At 37.9% G+C, this 23,345-nt stretch overlaps 1 protein-coding gene across 1 annotated transcript in view; it reads left to right on the forward strand.

Annotated features, from left to right (window-relative positions):
• Nucleotides 1-23,345, forward strand: part of GANC (glucosidase alpha, neutral C) — a 60,933-nt gene that overhangs the window by 7,760 nt on the left and 29,828 nt on the right. Inside the window, exons 3-8 of the mRNA XM_021695743.1 lie at nucleotides 910-1,092; nucleotides 11,503-11,548; nucleotides 14,564-14,630; nucleotides 16,037-16,133; nucleotides 17,196-17,376; nucleotides 17,608-17,752. Coding sequence (XP_021551418.1) covers nucleotides 910-1,092; nucleotides 11,503-11,548; nucleotides 14,564-14,630; nucleotides 16,037-16,133; nucleotides 17,196-17,376; nucleotides 17,608-17,752 — 719 coding nt within the window. The remainder of the gene's footprint in view (nucleotides 1-909; nucleotides 1,093-11,502; nucleotides 11,549-14,563; nucleotides 14,631-16,036; nucleotides 16,134-17,195; nucleotides 17,377-17,607; nucleotides 17,753-23,345) is intronic.

A 23,345-nucleotide genomic window follows, 5' to 3' on the forward strand; every position in this document is an offset into this window, starting at 1 on the left:
AAGAACATAAAATATCCCTCCTCACCTTCCCTAAAGAGGCATGTGACCACTTACCAGGGTGACTATGCACCGAGAAAGGAATATCTAGACCTCTAAGGGATTTTAAGTGCTGCCTCTGAGCTTACATATTCCTGGGAATCCAGAATATTCTAACAGTCTACCTGTCAAATTAGGGACTGATGGAAGTCAGGAGAGAATCCGTCTCACTATGGACTCAGTGGGTCAAAATCCAATCTAGGTTATTTCCTTAGTTTCTGAGTGTATGGTTGGCATGAGAGAGAAAAGCGAAGTGTTTAGTGCACCAAAGTGTTACTAGGCTGTCCAGACCAAAGTAATGATGATGATAGCTAACATTTATTGAGTGCTTATTATGTGCCAGGCACTGCCAAGTGCTTTGCATGCATGATCTCATTTAATTCTCCCTGAAAGCTGTATTTGTTCTTGCTTTTGTTAATTCTACTTTACAGATGAGGAAACTGAGAACTGGATAGACTGATTAATTTGTCCAAAGTTATGCACCTAGTGCATGATAGAGCTACGTTCAATCCAGCCTTTCTGACACCAAAACCCATGCTCTCAGTTACCGCTTTCCATTGCCTTATCTATGCTATGTTACATGAATATTGATTTACAAATTAATTCTTTTTTTTTTTTTTTTTGAGAGAGAGCTCATGCGGGGCGGGGTGGGGGGTGAGGAGGGGCAGAGGGCGAAGAAGAGAGAATCTCAAGCAGACTTCTCACCCAGCATGGAGCTCAGTAGCACTCCCATCTCACAACCCTGAGATCATGACCTGAGCTGAAATCAAGAGCCAGGTGGTTAACTGACTGAACCACCCAGGCACATTAATTTGAATTGAGAATCACATTGAGCCATGTAACCTGTTTTTCTCTTCTTGTTTTGTTTTCTAGGCTGATTTCATGTTCAGGGGATGCAGATAGTTTGGTATTGACAGATGGAAAAGGAGATCTGAAGTGTAATATCACAGCAAACCCATTCAAGATAGATTTGGTGTCTGAAGAAGAGGTTGTGATGAGCATAAACTCCCTGGGCCAGTTGTACTTCGAGCACCTGCAGATTCCTCTCAAGCAAAGGTATTTTTGCACATTACTTGACATACAAAGAACTTTAGAAAACCTGATTGTGATTACTAATCGCCTAAATAGTTGATATATCACCATGGAAAATTGGTTCGCCTTATTTGCTGGAATATTGTTCTGAGAAATTTCATCTTTTCACCTGTGCAAGTAAATGCAGGCTTGATGACAAGAATGATTCCCAGACTTTTGCAGACTGATACTCTTAACATATCCTGTGTGTTTAACTGATGACATTCTCTACCCTCTACACCCCTAAAAAACACTCTGTTGAGACTTGATAAATGTTACTGTGAACTGCTGTCTTCAGAATTTCACTTTATCCCCTTACAATAACTTGAGTTATCCTACACTTGAATTTTCAGGAAACAATCACTTGATCAAAGCTGTTTGTGTGGGGGTGACATGAACTGGGAGGTTATGTAATAGGGGGGAGATTCTTCTTCCATTTTTACCACTATTGTTTTTAAATCCTCTAGTCTGTAGTTCTACTTTTATCCTAATAATGAACATCTTATGTAATCTGTAGAAAACATTCAACATTCATTATTCCCACATAGTGATTTTTTTCTGGATTTCAACTTATTTGTATTTTTATATATAAAAGTCTTATTTTCTTATTACAGAGAATAATATCTGTTCATTGTAGGAAAAATAGAAAATATTGAAAAGAAAAATTTAAATACCTGTAATTCTGCCACTTATTAGTACTTTATGAATATTCAATTTTTTTAATTGAAAAATACTGATATACCTCTGGAATAAAACTGCAGGGTTTTTTGGGTAGAAGGGGCTTTTGGTTTTCGCTTTTTACCCTCTGAACAGTTGGAGATTTTCACTATGAGCATTTTACCATTATAATGAAATAAAAAGTGGAAAAAAAAAAAGAAAAATACTGATAGCATAACAAATACCTGTGTACCCAGTACCTGGGTTATTTATATTTAAAATTTTCTTTTAATAAACTCCCATATTTTTGTTTTAGAGGTGATATCTAAGTTGGGCCTTAATATTTTCATTTATTTTTTAAATAAGCATATGCTACAAAGGGGTGTATATTGAAAAGTCTCCCTCACCATTTGTCCTTGAGCTACCCGTTCCATCCTTGATAGTAATCAATATTTCCAGTTTTTTATGTATCCTTCCAGAGATAATTTATGTTTATACAGTAAGATACATATGTGCTTTGCTTTTTCCTTTCTTAACACATATGATACCACCTTTACACATTATTCTGCACTTTGCTGTTTTTCCTTTACCAATGTGGTAGTTCCTAATTTCTTTAAAGCAGCTGTATAGTTTCTATTGTATGGTTACACCATGATTCATTTAGTAAATTCCCTCTTGATGGACTTTAAAATTGTTTCTAATCTTGTTTTACAACTACTGACTTCATGGATAACTTTGTATTTGTGTCATTTTGCATACATGCAAGTCCATCCATAGACCAGAGTCATAGAAGTACAATTGCTGATCAAACAGAATTTGTAATTCTGACTGATGCTGCCAAATTACCTTCCATAGAGGTTGTGTACTAGTTCATATTTCCAGCATTTACATTTGTGTTAGGAAAATCAGATTATCCACCTGGAAAAAGATTTAAGTTAGGCCCAAACCTCACAACATTAGCAAAAATGAATCCCAGATGAAAAAAATTACACATAAAAAAACATAAAAAGAGGCAAAATCAAGATGGTGGTGTAAGAAGATCTTGAGCTCACCTCCTCCCACACACACATCAAAATCTACAACTACATATAGAAAACTATCTCTGAGGAGCGCCTGGGTGGCTCAGTCGATTTAGTGTCTGACTCTTGATTTCAGCTCAGGTCCTAGTCTCAGAGTTGTGAGTTCAAGCCCCATGTTGGGCTCCACACTGGGTGTGGAACCTACTTAAAAAAAAAGAACACTGTCTCTGACAAGGAACTAGAGACTAGCAGAACAGATCATATACAACTAAGGATATAAAGAAAAAAACACATCAAGATTGGTTGGAGGAGCAGAGACATGGTTTAGTCAGGTCCCACACCCCGAGTGTAGCAACCCACAACTGGGAAGGCTATCACAACTGTAGAGGCCTGCCCTTAGGAACAAGGTGTCTGAGCCCCACATCAGGCTCCATGTCCCAGGGAACCTCTACCAGGAAGATGAGCTCCCATAATGTCTGCCTATGAAAACCAACAGTTCTTATGTCCAAGAGAGTCAGAGGGCAGGAGAAAACTGAGACTCTGCTCTTAAATGGCATGTGCACAATCACACTTGGCTTTGAGTCCCAGCACAGAGGCAACCACTTGAAAAACGCCTGGGTGATATGGGAAGGAGATCCATTGACTAATTTTAGGGCATGGGCCAGAATGGCAGGAATCTGTTGGAATGTCCTCCAGGGACAGATGCACTGGTGGGTACCATTCTTCTATCTAGCTGGCCCAGCATTGGTGGGTGTCATTTCTGGTCCTCTGTATCTACTCTGCTAGTGCCACTCATGCTGTCCAGTGTTCCCCTGCAGACTTGCTCCACCCAAGCCATCTCCCAGCCTGGACCCCCTCCCAGGTGTCTCTACACACTGGCATTCCTGGTGGGTGCCTTTGGCTAGCATCAGAGCTCCTCCTAAGCAGTCTTCAACCCCAGCATTTGCAGCGGGCAGCCTCAGCTAAGACCAGAACCCCTCCTAAGCACCTCCACCATGGGGGACCAGCCCTACAAACTAGAACACCTACAGCAGTCACAGCTGGACCCCTCAGCAAGCCAAGAAGGAGATATGCCCCACCCACCAGTGCACCCACAGCTGTCATAGCCAGGCCTCACAGCCAGCCATGCCAGGGACCAACCCCACATAACAGCATATCCACAACAGTCACAACCAGGCCTTTCAGTCAGATGGGCCAGGGGCTAGCCCCACTAACCAGCATGACCGTAGCAGTCAGTCAGACCTCACAAGACGGTCATGCTGGAGGATAGCCCTACACACCTGTGAGTCTGCACCAACTGCAACCCAGTCACTACAGGAAGGTGCATGCCGCCCACATAGGGAACACACTCTTGGGGCAGCTGACTGGGGTGGCTGGGGGTTTATGCTACTGGACCCACAGGATACCTTCTGCATAAAGCCACTCCTTCAAGATCAGATGTAACTGATCTACCTAATACATAGAAACAAACAGAGACTCAGGTAATGAGGAGACAGAAGAATATGTTCCAAATGAAAGAACAAGCCAAAACTTCAGAAAAAAAACTAAAGAAACAGAGATAAGCAATCTACCAGATAAAGAATTTAATGGTCATAAAGATGCTCACCAAACTGGGGAGATGAATGGATAACACAGTGAAAACTTCAACATGGAAGTAGAAAATACAAAAAGAACCCATCAACTGAAGGTTACAGTAACTGAAGTGAAAAATACACCAGAGGGAATCAACAGCAGATTAAATGATGCAGAAGAACAGATCAGCAATCTGAAGACAGGGTATTGTAAATCACCCAATCAGAGCAGCAAAAAGAAAAAAGAATTTTTTTTTTTTTTAAATGCGGATAGTTTAAGGGACCACTAGGACATCAAGCATACTAACATTCACATTTTAGGGGGTCCCAGAAGGAGAAGAGAGAGAGAAAAAGGGACAGAAACCCTATTTAAAGAAATAATGGGGGCACTTGGGTGGCTCAGTTGGTTAAGCATCTGACTTCAGCTCGGTTCATGATCTCAGGGTGCTGGGGTCGAGCCTTGTGTTGGGCTCTGTGCTCAGCAGAAAGTCTGCTTCTTCTTCTCCCTCTGCCCCTCTCCCCACTAGTTCTCTTTCTTTCTCTCTCTCAAAATAAATAATTAAAGGGGTGCCTGGGTGGCTCAGTTGGTTAAGCGACTGCCTTCGGCTCAGGTCATGATCCTGGAGTCCCGGGATCGAGTCCCGCATCGGGCTCCCTGCTCGGCAGGGAGTCTGCTTCTCCCTCTGACCCTCCTCCCTCTCATGCTCTCTGTCTCTCATTCTCTCTGTCTCAAATAAATAAATAAAATCTTTTAAAAAATAATTAATTAATTAATTAATTAATTAAAAAAAAACAAAACAATGGCAGAAAACTTCTCTAATCTGGTGAAAGAAATAGACATCCAAGTCCAGAAAGCACAGAGAGACCCAAATAAGATGAACCCAAAGAGACCCACCCCAAGACACATTACAGTGGAAGTATCAATAGTTAAAGATGAGGGAATCTTAAAAGCAGCAAAGGAAAAACTAGTTACATACAAGGGAAACCCCTAAACTTGATAGGCCAGAAGGGAGTGACCTTTATATTCTATATTCAAAGTGCTGATAGGAGAAGAACTTACAACTAAGAATACTTGGCAGGGTTATTCCTATTGAAGGAGAAATAAGGCGTTTCCCAAATAAGCAAAAGCTAAAGGAGATCATCAACATGAAACCAGCCTTCCAAGAAATGTTAAAGGGACTTCCTTAAATGGAAAAGTCCATAACTAGAAATAAGAAAATTATAAAAGAAAAAAATTTCATTGGTAAAGATAAACATATAATAAAGGTAGTGGTTCAGCCACCTGCATAGCTTGTACAATGTTAAAAGACAAAAGTAATAAAACCATCTAGACCTACAATAATTAGTCAAGGGATACACAAAATAGTAAGATGTAAAATATGACTTCAGGGGCGCCTGGGTGGCTCAGATGGTTGAGCGTCTGCCTTCGGCTCAGGTCATGATCCCATCGAGCCCCGCATCGGGCTCCCTGCTTGGCGGGGAGCCTGCTTCTCCCTCTCCCTCTGCTGTTCCCCCTGCTTGTGCTCTCTCACTGTCTCTGTCAAATAAATAAATAAAAACTTTAAAAAAAAAAAAGCTTTAAACTATGACTTCAAAAACCTAAAACATGGTGTGGGAGGAGTAAAAATGTAGTGCATTTAGAATATGCTTGAACTTAAATGGCCAAACAGACTTTAAAACAAAGTAACAAGAGACAAGGCCATCACACAATAATGATAAAGGGAAAGATCCAACAAGAAATGACACATTAGACCAGATGAACTTTATACATACATACATGCATGTACAGACATTCCATGCAAAAACAGCAGAATATACATTCTGTTCAAGTGCACATGGAATATTCTCCAGATCAAACCACTTACTAAGCCACAAAACAAGTGTCAATAAATTTAAGAAGGTTGAAATCATTATCAAGCATATTTTTCAACTACAATGTTAAGAAACTAGAAATCAAGTACAGGAAGAAAACTGGGGAAAAAACCCACAAACATGTGGCGACTAAAGAACATACTACTAACTAATATGTAAATAAAGAGGAAGTAAAAAAATACCTAGAAACAAATGGAAGTGGAAACACAGTAGTCCAAAATCTATGGGTTGCAACAAAAGTAGTTTTAACAGGGAAGTTTATTGCAAAAAGGGCCTACCTCAAGAAACAAAAATCTCAAATGAACATTGTAATCTTATACCTACAGGAACTAAGAAAAACAAAACAAAGCCCTAAATCATAGAAGGAAGGAAATAATAAAGATCAGAGTGGAAATAAATGAAATAGACTTAAAAACAATAGAAAAGATGAGTGAAATGAAGAGCTGGTTCTTTGAAAAGATAAATAAAATTGATAAATCTTTATCCAGACTCATCAAGAAAAAGAGAGGGCATAAATAAACAAAATCAAGTTAAAGAGAAGAAGTTACAATCAATACCACAGAAATACAAAGGATTATAAGAGACCATGATAAACAATTACATGCCAGCAAATAGGAGAACCTAGAAGAAATGCATAAATTCCTAAAATATACAGTCTTCCAAGACTACACCAAGAAGAAATAGAAAATTTGAACTAATTACTAGTAATGAAATTGAATCAGTAATCCAAAAACTTCCAGCAAACAAAAGTCCAGGACTAGATGACTTCACAAGCAAATTCTACAAAACATTTAAAGAAAAGTTAATACCTATTCTTCTCAAAGTATTACAAAAATTGAAGAGGAATGAATGCTTCCAAACTCATTCTATAAGGCCAACATTACCTATCATTAAAAAAGAAAACTATAGGCTAATATTCATGATGAACATTGATATAAAAATCCTATACAGCATATTAGCAAACCAAATTAAACAATGCTTTAAAAGAATCAAACAGGGGCGCCTGGGTGGCTCAGTCGTTAAGCGTCTGCCTTCGGCTCAGGTCATGATCCCAGGGTCCTGGGTTCAAGCCCCGCATTGGGCTCCTTGCTTGGCGGGAAGCCTACTTCTCCCTCTCCCACTCCCCCTGCTTGTGTTCCCTCTCTGTGTCTCTCTCTGTGTGTCAAATAAATAAATAAAATCTTTAAAAAATAAAAAAATTTTAAAAAAAGAATCAAACATTATGATCAAATGGGACTTATTCCAGGGATGAAAGGGTGGTTCAGTATCCACAAATTAATCAACATGATACATGATACACTGCATTAACAAAAATAAGGATAAAAATCATATGATCATCTCAATAGATGCAGAAAAGGAATTCAATAAAATTCAACATCCATTCATTATAAAAACTTAGAACAAAGTTGGTACAAAAGGAACATACTACAACATAATGCCATATATGGCAACCCATAGCTAAGATCATACTCAAGAGTGAAAAGCTAAAAGCTTTTTCTCTTAGAACAGGAGCAAGACAAGGATGCCAACTCTTCCCACTTTTATTCAACAGTACTGGAAGTCCTAGCCACAGAAAAAAAAAAAAAAAAAAAAAAAAAAAAAAAGGCATCCAAATAGGAAAAGAAGTAAGACTGTCACTATTTGCAGACTACATGATGCTGCATATAGAAAATGCTAGGTTCCACCAAAAAAACTACTAGAATTAATAAATAAATTCACTAAAGTTGCAGGATGCAAAATTAATATACAGAAATTTGTTGCATTTCTATATACTAATAATGAACTATCAGAAAGAGTAATTAAGAAAACAATCCCATTTACAATTGCATCAAAAAGAATAAAATACCTAGGAATAAATGTAACCAAGGACATGAAAGACCTGAACTCTAAAATCTGTAAGACAATGATGAAAGAAACTGAAGACAGTACAAATAAATGGAAAGATACACTGTGCTCATGAATTGGAAGAATTAATATTGTTAAAATATCCATACCACCCAAAGTAGTCTATAGATTGAATGCAATCGTTATCAAGATACCAATGAAATTTTTCTCAGAAATAGAACAAATAATCTTAAAATATGTATAGACCCACAAAAGACTCCAAATAGCCAAAGCAATCTTGAGAAAGAACAAAGCTAGAGGTATCATGTCCCTTGATTTCAAAGTATACTACAAAGCTATAGTAATCAAAACAGTATGGTATTGGCACAAAAACAAAAACATAGATCAGTGGAACAGAATAGAGTCCAGAAATAAGTCCATGCATATACAGGTAATTAATCTTCAACAAAGGAAACAGGAACATACAGTTCCTGAAAAGACAGTATCTTCAATAAATAGTGTTGGCTACTGGTATTTACCTAAAGAAAACAAAATACTATTTCAAAAAGATATGTGCACCCCTATGTTTACTGCAGCCTTATTTACAATAGCCAAGATATGAAAGCAACCCAAGTGTCCATCCATAGATGAATGGTTAAAGAAGATGCGGTATATATGTGTGTGGTGTGTGTATGTACACACCACACACACACACACACACATACACAATGGAATTATTACTCAGCCATAAAAAAGAATGAAATCTTGCCATTGGCAGCAATATGGATGGATCTAGAAGATACAATGCTAAGTGAAATAAGTCAGTGTGAGAAAGACAAATACCTAATAATTTCGCTCATATGTGGAATATAAGAAACAAAACAAATGAACAAATTAAAAGAAACAAACAAAAAACAACCCCGGACTCTTAAATATAGAGAGTAAGCTGGTGGTTGCCAGAAGAGAGGTGGGAATGGGGATGGGTAAAATAGGTGAAGGGGATTAGGAGTACACTTACCATGACGAGCACTGAGTAATGTATAGAAGTGTTGAAATATTATACTGTACACCTGAAACTAATAAGACACTGTAAATTTTACCTGAATAAAAAATATATTTCAAAAATGAGTCTAATGTCCACAATAGCCAAACTATGGAAAGAGCCAAGATGTCCATCAACAGATGAATGGATAAAGAAGATGTGGTATATATACACAATGGAATATTATGCAGCCATCAAAAGGAATGAGATGTTGCCATTTGCAACGACGTGGATGGAACTGGAGGGTGTTATGCTGAGCGAAATAAGTCAATCAGAGAAAGACATGTATCATATGACCTCACTGATATGAGGAATTCTTAATTTCAGGAAACAAACTGAGGGTTGCTGGAGTGGGGGGGTGGGAGGGATGGGGTGGCTGGGTGATAGACATTGGGAGGGTATGTGCTATGGTGAGCGCTGTAAATTGTGCAAGACTGTTGAATCACAGATCTGTACCTCTGAAACAAATAATGCAATATATGTTAAGAAAAAAAAAGATAGCAGGAGGGGAAGAATGAAGGGGGGGAATGGAGGGGGAGACAAACCATGAGAGACGATGGACTCTGAAAAACAAACTGAGGGTTCTAGAGGGGAGGGGGGTGGGAGGATGGGTTAGCCTGGTGATGCGTATTAAAGAGGGCACGTTCTGCATGGAGCACTGGGTGTTATGCACAAACAATGAATCATGGAACACTACATCAAAAACTAATGATGTAATGTATAGTGATTAACATAACAATAAAAAATTTTTTAAAAAATGAATCTAGGCATAGACCTTATACCCTTCACAAAAATGAACTCAAAATGGGTCATAGATCTAAATGTAAAATACAAAACTATAAAATTCCTAGAAGATAACATAGAAGAAAACCTAGATGACCTTGGTTATGGTGATGATTTTTTAATACACCACCAAAGGCATGATCCATGAAAGAAATAACTGATAAATTGGGCTTTGTTAAAATTAAAAACTAATGCTTTGTGAAAAACAATGTCAAGAAAATGAGAAGACAAGCCACAGACTTGGAAGAAATATTTGCAAAAGATGCATCAGATAAAGGACTGCTACCCAACATATACAAAGAACTCTTAAAATTCAACAATAAGAAAATGAACACCGAACTTTAAAGTGTGCCAAAGAGCTGAACAGACACCTTACCAAAAAAGTAAGCACATGAAAAGATGTTCAACATCATATATCATTAGGAAATTGCAAATTAAAACAAGATTCCCCCCAAAATAAAATATAGTGAAAAAAGTATGTTACAGTACATTTCTATTTGTATAAAAAAGATTTTAAAGGCAAAACCAAATACATGTTGGAGGACTCATACACTTGTGGGAATGCTATAAAGAACAGCAAGGGAATGGTTTCACACAAAATTGAGTAAAGTGGTTACCTCTGAAGGGTCAGGGGAGGAGGTAGATGATACATTTGAGAAGAGGCACACAGGAACTCCTAAGGAACAAGTCATCTCTGTGGCTTATGTGGGTTCACAGTTCACTTTATATTACTCTTTAACCTCTGAACTTACATTATATACCCATCCATAAGTGGCTGGTTAGCTCAGTTGGTTAGAGCGTGGTGCTGATATATACCCATCCATATCCATACTTTATTTTACACTAAAAAATTAACATATAATGCGAATAGACAATTCACAGAAGAAATAGAAATACCATTTAATGTATAAAAAGGTAGTTTACAGCTTTAATGAAAGAAATTCAAATTGAAATGTATTGTCTTTTCTAAAAAAATTTTTTGTTTGAGAAAATGAGTTTTTTTCTCTTTAACAAATTACATTCCAGTTTTTAAAATCCTATTTTACAAAACCCATGCTAATCAATGCATTGATAGGGCAGCTAAAGTAAAAACTTTGAGACTCCATCAGAACACTGTCAGGAGGCAGGAAAGTCTTTTCTAAAATTTTAGATTGGCAAAGATTTTAGAACTGTATAACATCCAGTATTGTTAAGAATGGGGAGAAATGAGCCCTCAAATCCAACTGTACATGATAGAATAAGTTGTCAACAATCATTTTGGAAGACAGTGCATTATGTTGCTCTGTACAAAGGTAAAATTGGGTGAGGGCAGCTGTGTTCTACCTTGCTTGCTTATGTTTTGTTTCATTGATGGATTATGTATTACATGTATAATAAAACTGATAAAATTTTTTAAGGGTAAACAAGAAAATTCAAATATATTTACATTTTAATAAATCAAGCTATTGGATTAATGTTCATCATAAATGTTCAATTTCATAAACTTATGTTTATAATGACATTATTTTTAATAAGTTAAAAGATATAATTTATGGGGTCTCAAAATTTGGAAATTAAAATCTTTATCATTGAACAAAATTCTGTCAGTCTTCCCATGAGTGAAACAACGTTATTTATATTGAAACAGAGCTGCCAAAGAAAATAAGAAGGACACATCAGTGGACGCTTCTCAGGTAATCTAGATTGAGCAATTTAGCTTTTTTTAAATCTCTTTCACCATCATTACCATGATGTGGAATATAATGGTTCTGTTCTTCCCTTCCTCTCACAGATGGGTACTTGATAAATACTCTACTGCTTATAAATGGGACTACCTATCTCTTTTGCTCACCTTGTCATTTCATTCTTTCATTCATTTGTCTATTCATGTATTCATTCATTCATTCATTCATAAAACAGGTAATTCCTGAGTGCCTGCTTTTGTGCCAGCTGAAAAAATTATGCTAGGCAAGGAGAATCAGCAGTGAGTAAAACAAATCCCAGCCTGTCCTCATGAATCTTAGAATCTAATAGGAAAGATGGACACTGACCAAGTACAAGCATGAGGAGTGTTAAAAAGAGTGCTATAGGAGAATATAACAAGGAACTTGACCAAGATGAGGGTCAAGATAGACCTCCTAAAGGAAATGATTTTCCAACTGAAACTGATGCATGGGGATACATTAGCTAGTCAAAAGGTGGGAAAAGAATATTCCAATAGAGGGAATTTCATATTCAAAGACCTTGAGGTAGGAAGGAGCACATTTGAGGACATTTTAAAAATATGTATGCTTTTTAGTAGGATAAAGAAAAACAAAGGTAAAGATGCTGTATAACAAGGCCAGAGAGATAGGCAGGGCAATTCTGTGGAAAGTCTTGTAAAAATTCTTGCATTCAACAAACATTTGTTGAGTATTTCCTATATGCCAGGCACTGTTCAAGGAATTGGTGATGTATCATTGAATAAATCAAAGTCCCTCATTACCATGGAGCTGGCATTCTTCTATGTCTTGTTAACCTTTTTGGACTTTAAGGGCAAAGGAAAACCCTGGAAAGGTTCTAAGCAGCAGAGATATGTGGTCTGCTGTCTGTTTTTAAGATTATTTTAGCTGAATTATGGAAAATGGGCATTCCAGAAATCTTCTCTTCATCCAAAGCCACATGCATCTTTGAAGGATCCCTGACAGTAGGTATGGCCACCAGGAATGGTGAAAAATATTTCCAGTGCAGTAAGGACATGCTTCTTCCTCTTGAAAACTGACCCATGCTGATGAATATGAGAGAGAATATTTCTCCCATTTTCAAATCGAGAAGGACAACTAAGACATAGCTTTACACAGTTTTGTGACAACATGTCCAGTCAGCTTTGGGGAGACCTCTAATTAGATAGCTTACATAGGGGGCGCCTGGGTGGCTCAGTTTTTAGGCGTCTGCCTTCAGCTCAGGTCATGATCCCAGAGTCCTGGATCAAGCCCCGCATCGGGTTCCTTGCTTGGCGGGAAGCCTGCTTCTCCCTCTCCCACTCCCACTCCCCTTGCCTGTGTTCCCTCTCTCGTTGTGTCTCTCTCTGTCAAATAAATAAATAAAATCTTAAAAAAAAAAAAAAAGATTTAGATAGCTTAGATAGTGGTTTTGTGTCATAGATGTCCTTGCAAGAATCTGATGAAAGCTATGAACCACCTCTGTACAACAAAATTTTCATACTGTTTGAAGGAGTTCACAAACTCTAAAACCCATCCACAGACCCAAGGATAATAGTCCCTACATTAAGAATGCAGTTGTGATTTAAACACACATTCACATAGAGGCTTACTTTACAGAAGCTTATAATTATGAAGAAACCACCTGGAAATGGGCATGGGGCTCATTTTTTAAAAGAAACATGCATTTCACACACACACACACAATTTCTAGAAGACTTTTTCATTCTACCAGAGAGGAAGAATGAAACTTGTAAAGCCAAGAAAGGAAACTTGTAAAGCCAAGAAAATTCATTAGCTCTACATCAAAAGATTGTGAACCTGAGCAGTCTTGACTTCTCATGTAGTTTGGCTAACTGAAGCAGGGTTGGGGAAGTACCCATCTCATCCAAAATGTCTGCTTTTTGACCCAAATTATTTGATTCTAATTATTTTGCCTCACATGTTTACAAGAAAAAAAAAGAATTTTAAAAATCTGACTTTCGTAAAGACTGCATTTTTCAAAGTGTTTTCACATCATTTTGGACTGTGTAAAGATACTTATATCAAATGGTGAGGCAGTTCCTCAGAAAATTCAACATAGAATTACAATATGGTCCAGCAATTTCACTTACGGGTATATATCCGAAAGGGAAAGCAGGAACTCAAACAAATATTTGTATGCTTGTGTTCTTAGCAGCATCATTCACAGTAGCCAAAACGTGAAAGCAGTCCAGAACCCAAGAGTCACTGACAAATGAATGCACACACAAAATGTGGTATACACATACAGTGGACTATCATTCGACCTTAAAAAGGAAGGAAATTCTGACACATGCTACAAAATGGATGAATCTTGAAGATATTATACTAGGTGAAATAAGCCAGTTACAAAAGGACAGGTACTACATGATTCTAGTTATATGCAGTATTTGCAGTAGTCAGATTCATACAGACAAGAAGTAGAATGGCTGTTGTCACAAGCTGGGGAAGGACGGTATGGGGAGTTATTGTTTAATGGGTATGGAGATTCAGTTGGGGAAGATATAAAAGTTCTGGAGATGGATGATAGTTGCACAACAGTGTGAATGTACTTAATGTCATTTTAACCTGGTAAAAATGAAAAAAAATGGTGGTGGGGTCCCTGGCTGGCTCAGTAGAGTATGTGACTCCACATCTCAGGGTCATGAGTTCAAGCCCCACGTTGGGTGTAGAGGTTACTTAAAATAAAAAAATAAATAAAATCGTTAAAGTGGAAAATAAATAGTTAAAATTGTAAATTTTATGTCTATTCTACCACGATAAAAAATTATATTCATGTCAGCTGCAGTTCATAAGGAGGATGACTACTAGCATTTATATAAAACACAGATCAAATTTGTTAAATATACTGACATCACAAACAGGTCTTTTAAAAGATACTCATTTTCTCAGTCTGATTTTTTAACAATCCAAATAAAATATGCTGTTGTGGTAACCACATTTGTTGCAGTGTATAAACTCAATTTGCTCCTTTTTTTGTGCCATCAGGAAGACCAAGAGGATCTGGGCCTGTGGGAGGAGAAATTCGGAAAATTTGTGGATGTCAAAGTTAATGGTAAAATTGAAATTGGTGTAGTATTAAAGGAGAACCTGCCAAAATGGCTAAATATCGCTATCTAAAGTCTCTTCAACCTTCCACCCAAATAAGTGATTTCTGTAAGGGGAACAGAAATCTCAGATTTGGGTCTTCTGTTCTTCACTAATGCACTGCAACAGAGAAATAGTGAATGTGTACCTTTTGTGGGGTATGTAAGAGAAGTACAGGCCTCATGGAGTTGATGGTCTCATGTTAGGGGCCTAGGACAGCACACTGCTGATACTACTCAGTATATCAGACAGCCACAAATGCCACATTCTATTTTTATGAGAGTCAAGTGATGAGAAATGAAGTTCTAGAGCTCATTAGCTCCAACATTGCAAGCCATTGGTTCTCAACCTTTTCCAGGCCTCCCCATCATTCACATGAGTATCACATGCCCATCTGTGACATTTCTCACTAGACAGTGATAGTGGGTGTCGGGGGTGGAGTTTGTCTCTTTAGGATATACAGTTCAGATACTTGGGGCTTATAGAGTTGGAAAAATACTTTCCTCCTCCCTCCTACCAGTAGGATAACAGGTCTTCCCTAACACCTTGAGATTTCTGTTCTAGCATCTATATCTATAGCCTAGCATAATTATCAGGACTGACAACATGTCCAAAATGTTTAAGTAGGGGGGCCATCAGGCTTTCCTTTCTGTAACATCATAAATCTATTTGACCTTCTCTATAGCATCCCCTTTCCATAAATTCCTTTAAATAAGGACCATTTCATGTCAAATACTTTTACCTAAGAGTGAATTTAAGTCTGTTATTTCTCCTAGTTACTTGCATTTTTCCCATATCTCTAAAATAATAGTTAAATAAAGGAGTTTGTCTCTAGTTTTAAAAAACTTACATATCTACAATCACAGGGAAGGGGTATTTTGAGGAGCCAGGAAAGCTCTCTCTGATGCCCTTGACATTATAGTCCCTGTATGCAGTAAGAATAAATGATCATAAGAAGACACCCAGTCTTCTATCTAGTGAAGATTAAAATTGCTCAGTATCCTTTGTTTGCTAATGTAAAGAAGCATGTGATACATTTTAGGAAAATTTAGATTAGAAAAAAAATCTAAAGCTTCATAGCCATATTTTACAGATAGAAAAGATTTACTATAAATGAGGACACAGAGAGCTTCAGCACATAGCTAAGGAAACACTAATAAGTGACCAGAACTTTGCCTTGAGCATGTTTGTATCCCCACAGTACCTGAATGTAACATCTTACAGAAAAGGCACACACGTGATTTACTGACTGATCAGGGCAAGTTCAGGTCTCTAGATCCCTAGTCTAGTCATCATGCTACACTCATAGGCAAGTAAGTCTCCTTAATTGATTGTCCCACGGAGAAGCAAAACTCAGTATCCTTGTCCCTTCAGGTCCTGCCTCCATTGGTTTGGATTTCTCCTTGCATGGATTTGAGCATCTCTATGGGATCCCGCAACATGCAGAATCACACCAACTTAAAAATACGAGGTAAAGTGAAAACAAAAATTCTTATAGGATACTCTGGTTTCTGGACTGGAAAACTTTGAAGGGAAAATATGTGAGCTTTCCGAGCCTGGGCCAGTATGTGCCTAGCCTTTTCCTCCTTGATAATGCTTGTAGATCTTTAAGAACTTTAAGAGCAGTGGTTTTCAATTTTTATCTTTTTTTTTTTTTTTTGGCAAAAAGTTGAGAATTATAAAAACTGTAATGTTGAACCTAAAATCTACAGAGGAAGTAAAAATATGGAACTATTGTGGTTGAAGTAGGGGAGAGAGCTTCATCACACTACCTCCCCGGGTTTTGCTTTCACCCCTCAAGGCCTCTCTGTGGAACCTGGGAGAATACACTGTGAAAATCACTGACCTAGAAAAAGGCTTTTACCAAAAAAGGACAGTGATCAGAGAATGGAAAAGTGTGGCATCTCATGTCACCTTTGATTCCTTCAGAGAGATAATTTCAAACTAACACTATTGACAAGTAAATGCCAGAGGCATCAACTAAGAGGAAGCCAAACCAAAGAGAAACAGAGTCTGATCAATTCGCTGGGTTCAGATGCTGTTTACACAACAGGTCAACAGGTGGGTGTAGTAACAAGTGAATCAGAAACTGTGCTGCTCACACACCAAGCCAAGCTTTGGACTCCCCACCCCAATTCAGTTCCCCATCTTTCCCTACTCAGCACTGTGGAAGCGTTAGGACACTATTGGTCATTTTGTTTTAGCAGCAGAGAAATACAAAGTTTGCCAATTATATCTACTGTGCACTTGTTATTGTGGAGAATTCACGGGAAACAGTCCTCACCTCACAAGAAATCCTCAGAAAAGATATCTAAGATATGAGACCATGCATGCCAATTGTCACAGGAGGGGATGCCAAAAGAATCAAAGGAGGAGAATCGTATTAACCGTGGTTGGATTAGGGAAGTGGTAAGAGTTGAGCCTTGAAAGATGCATAGGACTCAAGTGTTTGCAGGGGAGAATGGAGCTATACTATTCATTAATAATATATTTGTGATTGTAACTGATGATAGTCCATCTTTGTGTGTCTCAGTGATGGCGATGCTTACCGTCTTTATAACCTGGATGTCTATGGATATAAAATACATGACAAAATAGGCATTTATGGTTCAGTGCCTTATCTCCTGGCCCACAAACTTGGCAGGACTCTAGGCATTTTTTGGCTCAATGCTTCCGAAACACTGGTGGAGATCAATACAGAGCCTGCAGTAAAGGTGAGCTTATGGATCATGGCTGCATGTCATATGTACGTTAAGAAACAAAACCAATGTAGTCATAGCTCTGGGCGTTGTAGTGACAATTCTCTGCCACCAAAGTCTTTGCAGTATAATCAGTGAAAGCTAATAATATGTACCTGTTAGCTACATATGGATGATACTTATATACTGTAGGTTAGAGGGAAATTTTTCAGAACTTCATTCCATTCTTTTTTCTAGTACACACAGACCCAGATGGGCTCTGTTGCAGCTAAACAAAAGGTCAGATGTCGAACTGATGTGCACTGGATGTCAGAGAGTGGAATCATTGATGTTTTTCTGCTGACAGGACCTACGCCTTCTGACGTTTTCAAGCAGTACTCATACCTTACAGGTACTTGCAGAAGTGTCAGCCTCTTCTTCTATTACATTTCCTCTGTCGCATGTATCATCACTGTAAGTTAATATTTATTGCACACCATATAGAATTTATATGCTTTTCAAGAAGCAGGCATTCTCCTCCCACCTTCATCCCATTCAGCTTGGTAAAATTTTATACTGGGGCTAGAACTCTCCACTCTCTAATCCCTAATATTTATTCTCCATCTGCTTTCCTTGGAGCCTTTAAGCCCTGGGCTTTCTCTGCCTTTATCTCAGATAATCAGTGTCCCAACTTGAACTTTTCTATGTTCTCTTCTCCACTGAAATATACCACTGGCTTTAGCACTAAAGCATTTTATCTTTAAAAGATGTAAAAGATCATCTCTGTTGATGCAGAAAAAGCATTTGACAAAATCCAACACTATTTCATGATAAAAACTCTCAGAAGGCTAGGAATAGAAGGAAGCTTCCTCAATATGATAAAAGGCATTTATGAAAAATCCACAGTTAACACCCTGTTCAGGGGTGAAAGACTGCAAGCTTTCCCTTAAGATCAGAAACAAGACAAGGCTGCCCACTTTCACCACTCCTCCTGAACATTGTACTGGAAGTTCCAGCCAGAGAAGTTAGGCAAGAAAAAGAAATAAAAGGCCTCCAAATTGGAAAGGAAGAAGTAAAATTATTTCTATTCACAGATGATGTAATCCAACATGTTAGAAAATCCCAAAGAATCCACAAAAAACTACCAGAGCTAATAAATAAATTCACCAAAGTTGCAGGGTATATCACCAACACACAAAATCAGCTGTGTTTCTGTACACCAGCAATGAACAATCTAAAAAAGAAATTGAGAAAACAATTCCATTTATAATAACATCCAAAAGAATAAACTACCCAGGAGGGGGCACCTGGGTGGCTCAGTCACTACGCGTCTGCCTTCGGCTCAGGTCATGGTCCCAGGGTCCTGGGATCTAGCCCCGCATCGGGCTCCCTGCTCGGCGGGAAGCCTGCTTCTCCCTCTCCCACTCCCCCTGCTTGTGTTCCCTCTCTCGCTGTGTCTCTATCAAAAAAATAAAATCTTTAAAAAATAATAAGTAAATAAACTACCTAGGAATATATTTAACCAAGGAGGTGAAAGACTTATACACTAAAAACTATAAAACATTCCTGAAAGAAATTAAAGAAGTCCTAAATAAATGGAAAGACATCCCATGTTCATGGATTAGAAGTCATAATATTGTCAAGATGACAGTACTACCAAAAGCAATCTATAGATTCATTGCAATCCTTACCAAAATTCCAGTGGTCATTTTTTGAAGAAGTGAAAGAGCTGATCTTCAAATTCGTATGGAATTGCAAGGGGCCCTGAATAGCCAAACAGTCCTGGGAAAAAAAGGTTGGAAGACTCATACTTCCCAATTTCAGAACTTATTATAAAGTTAAAGTAATCCAAACAGTGTGGTACTGGCATAAGGATAGACATGTAGACCAAAGGAAGAGAATTGAGAGTCCAAAAATAAACCTATACATCCCTGGCCAATTGATTTCAACAAAGGTTCAAGACCATTTAATGGGGAAAGAATAGTCTCTTAAACACATGGTACTGGGACAACTGGATAGCCACCAGCAAAAAATGAAGTTGGAACCCTACCTAACACCATATAAGAAAAATTCAAAGTGGATCAGCAACATAAATATAAGAGCTAAAGCCATGAAACTCTTAGAAGAAAACAGGTTAAATCATCATGACCTTGGATTTGGCAACAGATACTTAGAAAAGTCACCAAAATCATGAGCAACAGAAAGAAAAATAAGTTCAGCTTAATTGAAATTAAAAACTTTTGTGCATCAAAGAATATTATCAAGAATGGGAAAAGGCGATAAACAGAATGGGAGAAAATATTTGCAAATCACACATTTGATGAGGGCCTAGTATCCAGAATAAATAAGAACCCATACAACTCTACAACAACAACAAAAAAATAATTCTAAAATGGTCAGAGAGTTGAACAGACAGTTCTCTAAAGATATACGAATGGATTAATAAGCACATGAAAAGTTCAACATCATTAGTTGTTAGGAAAAGGAAAATTAAAACCACATGAGATACCCCTTAGGACAGCAAAAGTTTTTTAAAAATAGAAAATAATAAAGGTTGGTGAGGATGTGGAGAGATTGGAACCTTATTATCTGCTGGTGGGAACATAAAGTAGTTGAGCTGCTCTGGAAACAGTTTCGCATTTCGTCAAAAAGCTAAACATAGGATTTTATGTGTCAGCTTGCCTAGGTCATGGTATCCAGACATCTGGTTAAGCACTAGTCTAGATGTCACTGTGAAGTTATTTTTTAAGATGACATTATACTGTCAGTACTATTAGTTACATCAATAGACTTTGAGTAAAGCAGATTACACTCAATAATGTGGGTGGGATTCATCCAGTCAGTTGAAAACCTTAAGAGAAAAGGACTGAGGTCCTCTGAAGAGAAAGGAATCTGTCTCCAGACTGCCTTCATACTCAAGCGGCACCTTCCCTGCATCCTTGGTCTGCCAGCCTGCCTTGTGGAATTGAGTTGCTAGCCCGAACAATCACATGAACCAGTTCTTAAAATCATTCTCTCTCTATATATATATACACGTATAAATATACACGTACAAAGCACATCCTATTAATTCTGTTCCTCTGCAGAACCCTAATACACCCAGCAATTCCACTAAAATTGGATGCTTGGATACTTGGATGCCAATGATCATTGCAGCACTATTCACAATAGCCAAAAGATGGAAACAAGCCACGTACCTATCAAAGATGAGTGGATCAACAAAATGTGTTAAATACATAAAATGGAATATTATTCAGTTATAACAAGGGATGACATTCAGATACAGGCTGCAACATGAATGAACCTTAAAAGCATTATACAAAATGAAATAAGCCAGACACAAAAGGACCAATACTACATCATTCCACTTACATGAAGTACCTACAATAGGCAAATTCATAAGAGACAAAAAGTGGATTAGCTGTTAGCAGAGGCTGGAGGATGGGATGGGCAATGGAAAGTTATGGCTTAATAGTTAAAGTTTCAGTCTGGGGTGATATTAAAGTTTTGGAAATAGCTAGTGGTAATCCTTATACTACATTCTGAATGTAATTAATGCCACTGAGTTGTACACTTTAAAATGGTTTAAATGGCAAGTTTTTTTTTTAAAGATTTTATTTATTTATCTGAGACAGAGAGAATGAGAGAGACAGAGAGCACATGAGAGGGGGGAGGGCCAGAGGGAGAAGCAGGCTCCCTGCCGAGCAGGGAACCCAATGCGGGACTCGATCCAGGGACTCCAGGATCATGACCTGAGCCGAAGGCAGTCGCTTAACCAACTGAGCCACCCAGGCACCCCTAAATGGCAAGTTTTATGTATTATATATTTTTGGCCACAATTTAAAAAATGGTAATGTAATATATCCCCAAAAGTTGAATTGTATGCTTTAAGTGGGTGAACTGTATGAATGTGAGTTACATCTCAATAAAGCTGTTACAAATAAAAGTAATGCAGCATCACTTCTGCTACATTCTGTTAAAAGTCCCTGGATCCAGCCCATGTTCAGGGGAAGAGGAATTTGATTCCAACTTTGATGGGAGAAACAACCAAAAATTTATGGACATGGGAAGACACTCATATAGGAAAAAGTACTGTAAAGGTCCACCTACAGACTCTTTCAACATTGTTATTATGGAGAATAAGCCTAGTTTATAAGAAAATGCTTCAAAAACAGTGGATCTGCCACCATGTCCAAAGAAATCCAAGTTTTAAGTTTACAGATTATCTGTTGATGAGGATTTAACTCAATCATATCCCTCCTTCTTCTCTCCCAGTATTGTTATATCATCATTTTTGCTTAAGTCAATATTTAGTGTTTATGCTTTTCAAATGCTCAAGAGTGTCAGATATTTTATTCATTCTTATTTTCTCCCCAGAGACTTCCTTCCCAGATCTCTCTGTCCTGCCCCCACTGGGGTTGTTTCTCTCTGGGCTCCCTGCACAGCTGTCATCCTGGGAGTTTCCTAAGAAAGTGTGCATTAGAGGTACACTTTTTCCATCTTTGCAGGTACAAAAACATCTCTTTTTCTGCCTTCACCCTTGATTGATCATTTGGCTAGCTAGATTGAAAATTATTTCTCTCAGAATTTAAAGGCATTTCTCTATTACCTTCTATCTTCTTGCTCCAAAATCACTCTGAATTCTGTTTCTTTGTATATGATCTGTCTTTTCTCTCTGAAATATGTTCTGAAATTTCTAATATTCTGAAATTCTGAAATTTGACAATAAAATGCCTTGATATAGATCTTTTTAAATAATTATTGTGTTGGTTATTAGATGTGGACTCTTTCAGTCTTGAGAAATGTGCCCCTCAGTTTTGGAAAACAATCTTTGATTATTCCTTTGATAATTTCTTCCCTTCCCTTTTCTTTTTCTACTGTACAGATTTTATAATCTCCCTTCTTTTTTTTTCTGAGCAATTTTATCTTCTAGACCTTCCATTTATGCTGTATGTCTAATTTCTTCATACTTTTTCTTAACCTCTGATTGTTCCTTGTTCCCAGTATCTTATACTAGTCTTTCATGGGTGCAATATCTTTTTTCAGCTCCCCAAAGATACTAATGATAATGTTTTGATGTTTACTTTTCTTGTATTGTCCCGGTTTTCTCAGAGATCCTTTTATTGTATTTCTACATGTGGGTCCTTCTCATCTTCGAGGATTTGAATAAGGTTCTGCCTGGAAGCACTCTAGTACTGGGGTTGGAAAGGGTGGGGGGAGTGGATCTTCCATCTGCTAGTGTTCTGGGAGCAGGGGTGAGCTAGACTTCAGTATCCGCCTCACAAGCACTCTGGTGAGAGCCTCCCTCACTTTGCTCAACGGTTACCATCCCTCCCCTGCCTGCCACCTTCCAAAATTTTGTTGAAATTACTCCTCTCCCATTCTCTTTGTTCTTGTGGCTTTATTCTTTCTTTCTTTCCTTTACTCTGATTTTATTGGGACTTTAGGAGGGGAAGGAGATAAATGCAAGTGGTTGACCAGAAGTCCTCCATGTTATCAGTAAATGTTTTGATAATAATTTGAGTTTTTCCTGCCTTTAGTCTCCTTGCTTTTAAGTCAGTCTCAACACTGCTCCCTCACTAATTTTTCTAAAACATAAGTCTGCTAAGGTTACATCTTGCCAAACTTTTGATGACTTCCCATAAGAGAAGATTTAGCATTCCTAGCTTGAACTACAGTGCCCCTTACAAACTGACCCTCTCCAATTTCATCTTCTACTGGTCTCTTTCACAATGTAACCACCCTAGAATATTTATTTTTCCCTAAATTTATCATGTACTTCTTTGCCTCTGTGTCTTTTCTATGCCCTGTGCCTAAGTGTTCTATCCATTCTCTTTGGTAGATTCCTCGTATTCTTCAGGGTCCAAACCAAGTGTTACTACCTCTATGAAACCTTTCAAGACCCCACACTTTACTGCAGGCAGAATTTATTAACCCCTCTGTATTCCCATAACACTAGGCTGCTACCTTTAACATAGCAGTTATACCTCAGAGCGGAGCAGTTA

The sequence above is a fragment of the Neomonachus schauinslandi genome, chromosome 9 (assembly GCF_002201575.2).
Source record: "Neomonachus schauinslandi chromosome 9, ASM220157v2, whole genome shotgun sequence".
Classification (NCBI taxonomy): domain Eukaryota; kingdom Metazoa; phylum Chordata; class Mammalia; order Carnivora; family Phocidae; genus Neomonachus; species Neomonachus schauinslandi.